Source organism: Orcinus orca, chromosome 14 (assembly GCF_937001465.1).
Source record: "Orcinus orca chromosome 14, mOrcOrc1.1, whole genome shotgun sequence".
Lineage (NCBI taxonomy): Eukaryota > Metazoa > Chordata > Mammalia > Artiodactyla > Delphinidae > Orcinus > Orcinus orca.
In genome coordinates this window covers 2,836,990-2,842,615 of record NC_064572.1, presented here as the reverse complement: position 1 = coordinate 2,842,615, position 5,626 = coordinate 2,836,990, and the positions used below count along the sequence as shown (strand labels likewise).

General features: G+C 47.0%; 1 protein-coding gene across 1 annotated transcript; it reads right to left on the bottom strand.

Moving 5' to 3' along the window:
• Positions 1-3,661: 3,661 nt before the first annotated feature.
• LOC125961021 (endogenous retrovirus group K member 6 Env polyprotein-like) lies at positions 3,662-5,341 on the bottom strand. Its single transcript, XM_049697087.1, has 2 exons — positions 3,755-5,341; positions 3,662-3,704 (listed from the first exon to the last, which is right to left on the bottom strand). Exon 1 carries the CDS (start codon positions 5,067-5,069, stop codon positions 3,780-3,782), a length of 1,290 nt encoding a protein of 429 aa, XP_049553044.1. The 5' UTR covers positions 5,070-5,341; the 3' UTR covers positions 3,662-3,704; positions 3,755-3,779.
• Positions 5,342-5,626: the final 285 nt, after the last annotated feature.

The window sequence follows — 5,626 nt, the reverse complement described above, 5'->3', positions numbered from 1 at the left end:
GCCACGGTCAGACTCACCAGAGGGCCCACATCACCAAGGGGATGGGAGTGAGGCAGGCAGAAGTAGCTTCTCAACAGAGGGTCCATAGAATAAGTAATGTGAGGAATCCATCAGTTGGAACCTCCAAGCAGGCAACCCAGAGCACGGAGGCTATGGGATCCAGGCCTGAATGAGCTCACACCAGAGGGCCCACAACATGAAACTGTGAGTAACACAGCTGTTGGGACGTCAGAGCATAAGGCCCACAGACCCATGGGGATGGGAACCTGGCAGGAGTGTCCTCGCACCACTGGGCGCAAATCAGAAAATGTGGGGAGCCCAGAATTTAGGGCCAGACCCCAGAGGGCTCTCATCACCGAGGGGAGAAGGCTACCAGCCGGCTCCAACTGCCACCAGAGGGCCCACGTCTCCCAGGCAATGTACGCGAGCCAGGCAGGAGTGACCTCACAGCAGAGGGCCCACCTCAAAGAAGGGTGAAGAACCCATCCAGCCACAGACTCTCACCAGAGGGCCCACATCATGAAACAGTGAGCAACCCAGCACAGGGGACCTCAGAGAAGAAGGCCCACATCCCCATGGGGATCTGAACCTGGCAGGAGTGTCCTCGCACCACTGGGCGCATATCAGAAAGTGTGGGGAGCCCACAAATTATTGCCTGAGGCAAGAGGGTGCTAATCACCAAGGGGAGGAGGCTCCCAGCAGGCACCAACTGCCAGGAGAAGGCCCACGTTGCCAAGGAGACGTGTGCCAGCTAGGCAGGATTGACCTCACAGAAGAGGGCCCACCTCACAGAAGGGTGAGGAACCCAGCCAGGATCAGACTCTCATCAGAGGGCCCACATTACCACGAGTTTCAGAACCAGGCAGGAGTGTCCTCATTCGAGTGGGGCCACACCAGCGTAAGGTGGGGAAGCCAGCACATGTGGCCTCCAACCAGAGGACCCACATCACCAAGTGGCTGAGAGTGAGGCAGGCAGGAGTATCCTCACAAGAGAGGGCCCATAGAATTAAAAAGATAAGGAATCCAGCAGTTGGAACCTCCCAGCACATGGCCAAGAGCAGCAAGGCTATGGGATCCGGGTCGGAGTGAATTCACACCAGGGGCCCACATCATGAAACTGTGAGCAACCCAGACGTTGGGACCTCAGAGCAGAAGACCCACATCCCAATGGGGGTGGGACCCTGGCAGGAGTATCCTCGCAACACTGGGTGCCCATCAGAAAACTTGGGGAACCCAGCAGTTAGGGCCTGACCCCAGAGGGCCCTCATCACCCAGGGCAGGTGGCGCCCAGTAGGCTCCAACTGCCACCAGAGGGCCCTCATCGCCAAGGAGACGTGTGCCAGCTAGGCAGGAGAGACCTCACAGAAGAGGGCCCACCTCACCGAAGGGTGAGGATCCCAGCCACGGTCAGACTCTCACTAGAGGGCCCACATCACCAAGGGGATGGGGGTGAGGCAGGCAGAAGTTGCATCACAACAGAGGACCCATAGAATAAAAATGTGAGGAATCCATCAGTTGGAACCTCCAAGCAGGCGACCCAGAGCACGGAGGCTATGGGATCCAGGTCTGAGTGAACTGACACCAGAGGGCCCACAACATGAAAATGTGAGCAACTCTGCCGTTGGGACCTCAGAGCATAAAGCCCACAGCCCCATGGGGATGGGAACCTCGTAGGAGTCTCCTCGCACCACTGGGCTCAAATCCGAAAATGTGGGGAGCCCAGAATTTAGGACCTGACGCCAGAGGGCTCTCATCACCGAGGGGAGAAGGCTACCAGCCGGCTCCAACTGCCACCAGAGGGCCCACGTCGCCCAGGCGACGTACGCGAGCCAGGCAGGAGTGACCTCACAGCAGAGGGCCCACCTCACACAAGGGTGAGGAACCCATCCAGCCACAGACTCTCACCAGAGGGCCCACAACACCAAGGGGACGGGAACCAGGCAGGAGTTTCTTCACACCAGTGGGGCCACACCATCGAAAGGTGAGGAAACCAGCACATGAGGACTCAAACCAGAGGAACCACATCACCAACACATGTGGACTCAAACCAGAGGAACCACATCACTGTCGGGGACCAGCCCCAGCTGAACAGGTTTCACCGAAAGGGGAGACGGAGTCGGCGTGGACAGAACACAAGACACCTCAGAGGATGCAAGGATCTGCCAAATTTATTTTTATAATTCCGATGCTTTTATACTGTGAGGCAATCTCACTTTTAATCTTAAAAACTTCATTCCCATGCCAAAAAATCCCCTACATACATCATAAAAACAAAAGTAATTTACATCAGCAGGTTAAACAGGTTAATTAATCTTCTTATTGTTTCCAGTCTCCTTCGTCCCCTGTGGTTAGGCACATCTTGGTCACATCTACGTCAGGAACTCTGTCTGCGGTTTCCTCATTCTTCTCAGAAGATTAAGGTGTTCTTGTACCTGCACATTCTGCTTGATCAAGCCACAAACTTAAACATATTATTTTGTTAGTGATTAAAAATAATCATACAACATTTCATCTACAAATTTCCTAACCCCACCATAATAATCAAAACAATACACATTATTTTTTTATACTTCTAAAAAACCATGGGAGCGGGCATTGTACCATAAATTCATTGATTAAACTCATTGCTGCATAAAAACTCGCCACCATACCCAGGTATTTCCCAACATGTTTATAACTCCACTGGGAGGCCATAACTCTTTCAATTTTTCTTTCAGAGTAAAAAGCTGCTGCAGAAATGTTCCCACCATTGTATTTTCCCAAGTCCAGTGCCCTGGCCTGGGAATAAAACTTTCAAATATAATCATTAAAAAAGCCAAAGTAGCTATAATCCTTCTCTTGATTTTTACCCTAAATTAAAATCTTACTTAAACTCCTACATTAAAACTACACATTTTTCCCAACCCCAATAGCAATCCTACAAAATCACTTTAGGCAAAGGCAGGGGAAGACAAGGGGAACCACACAGAGCAAAGCCTTGCTACCACACAGAGGAAAGCTGTGGTCCACGGAGGAAATGGGAAACAAAGCCCTGCTGCGGCGGGAGGGCAGTTGCCATTGGCCAGGTCTCTTGTCTGCTACCTGGGTTCCCATCTGAGCTGGGCGTGGGAAGCGAAGCAGCCATGGGGACAGGGTTCAGGCTGCTGCAAAGTTGGGGGGTGAGGGTCTATGCCCCACCTCTGTTGGCCCCCAAGTTTTCTCCTGATGGCCCCTCTGCGACTGTGCCTGTCTTAGGTTGTTCCTTCCCTGAGGAATCTTACCCGTCTCTGGCTAACCAGCCATCCTCCGGGGCCAAGCAGGGAGATGTGAGGTGTGCGAGTGAGCGAGGTGCAGTGCCCCCAGAGAAGGTCAGTTCTCTGTCACCTTGGTAGCCTATGCCCCCGTGGCCTCCACGCCCAGCACCTGCCCTGGGATTCCCTCGCCAACTGGCGGGGCCCCGGCTCTGATCACATGTCTTCGGGAACCCAGGTTTCTCCTCCAGAGAGGGCCCAGCTTACAGCACTGGGCAAGAGAGACCAATTGCACGGCACCAGCCACCAGGAGGCCTCAACCTCAGTGTGGGCAGGAAAGCCCAGGCACCAGCCCTGGGCAAGGAGATTGTGAGAAGAGAGCGCCTCTTGGCAAAAGGGCAAGAGGGGCCGTTGCAGGACACCCTGTGTTCAGGAAGCTTTGCAAACGAGAGCTTTGCTTTTCCATATTTATGTCTGACAGCATCAGCTTTGCAGAGGAGAACTTTGCCTCTCCATATTTGTACCCGATAGCATCAACTTTGCTTGACACTACGGGTCTCGTCTGTGCTGTAACTCAAAGGCACTTCCTATGTGGCTCCCGACATCTCCCCCTTTTTTATTTTTTAAAAAGGCAGTATGTAATTCCACTTTGGTTCTGTATACACTTTGAAGGGCAGTTTGAATTAATCGGATAATGACTGGAAAAGAAATAAGAAGCAAAATTATAACCACTCCGGCAGCCCCATAATTTATTAAAATATGCATAAAGGAATTATTTTTAAAATAACTTTGTAAATTTTGTAAAAATTCTGCAGCAGCTTTAGAGGGATTCATATCATATTGAGAGGCCGCAATATCATGAATTTGCTTATGTAACTGTTCCAAATCAATTCCCACATCACTAGAATTCCATACATTTAAAATATGCATTTGAATTTGTTCCCAAGAATATTCAGAATAATTTACTTTTAAAGGAGTAACACATATCCAAGAATATTTTTTATGGCATGTTAAAGATAAGCGAATTTTTAAAGCAGCAAGTTCTTGACCAATGTGTAAAACTGCTTCTTCAAGGGCATCAACTTTAGTTTCTAACTTTCTATCTATTGCTTCCTGGGTTGCTAAAGCCAAGGATATATTTTTTGATAAATCATTAGCATATTGTGCTGTTTGCACTTCCTTCACTAAAGCATATGTTGCGACAGTAAAAGAGCTTAATATTCCTATTAAGGCGGAAATTCCCAAAATCAAAGTAGCCACAAATCTTTTTGGCCGTATGAGCTCTCCAACCTGTCTTATAATTTCCGCCCCTATATCTGTATACCAAGATTTATTAAGCGCTACTGGCAGCACAATATAAGCTGGTCTTTTTAACACCATTATGGTTGATACATTCATTTCAGGAACAATGCAAGTGGTTAATATACATTGCTGACAAGTAATATAAAACCTCATATTATACTGCATAATTTGCAACTTTTCACTATCATTAGAAAGCAATAAGGAATATGGAGATAACACACAGGCTTGAATATAATACTCTTCCACATGGGTAGTAGCTCTAATTAGCGTTATTTTACGAGTGGTTAAGGGCAATCTCCATAACTGAGATTGATAATAGGTTTTATTTTCATAAACAAAAGTATAAATAGGAGCCACCCATCCATGATTATTCCATCTATTTATCTTTAATGGACGGGGAATATAGGTATCATTCCATGGGTATAGCAAGCCTAACTTTAAATATGTTCTATAATCTCCTTCAGGAAAATTACTACTCCAATCTGAAATATAATATTTAGTTCCAGGAATGGATATTTTATTCTCTTTATTATACATACAATATATCCATGAAGGATATCCAGTTTTAATATTTATCCAAATCCATTCATTTGTAGCTTCCCCTACAGCCTCATCACAATCATCATATTTAAAAGGATGAACAACTTTAGGCAAAGCTTTATTAACAAAAACTTGATTTTGTCTTACAACTTTCCCTAACAATGACCATAAATATCTTGTGGTTTTATCTCTTCCTACTGGCTCTTTAGGGGGCCTTTTAGGGGAATCTGTCAAAAATCCTGCATCAACTAGTGACAAACACCCATTTTTTATTTGATTATTTCCTATTAACCCTGAATCAAGAAAAAAGCATATTGGAGGAAAATCAGTCTGACCTGTAAATGAATAATTAAAATTAACTACAAATTGTTTATAGCCCTGTGCTCTTCGACTACCATCGGTTAATTCAGGAAATGAGGAAGTTACTGGAATATTAGAATCTTTCCAAGTACATGTATGTAAAATAGGAGGATCTGGAAAATAAGCCCAGTACGTACCGTTGGCACTTACCTGAACCGAAAGCAAGCTAAGCATAGCCACAAAAAAATTAGCAG

What these genes read in the sequence shown, in the direction of transcription:
- LOC125961021 (XM_049697087.1), bottom strand. Translation starts at nt 5,069, where the DNA reads ATGTATAATAAAGAGAATAAAATATCCATTCCTGGAACTAAATATTAT.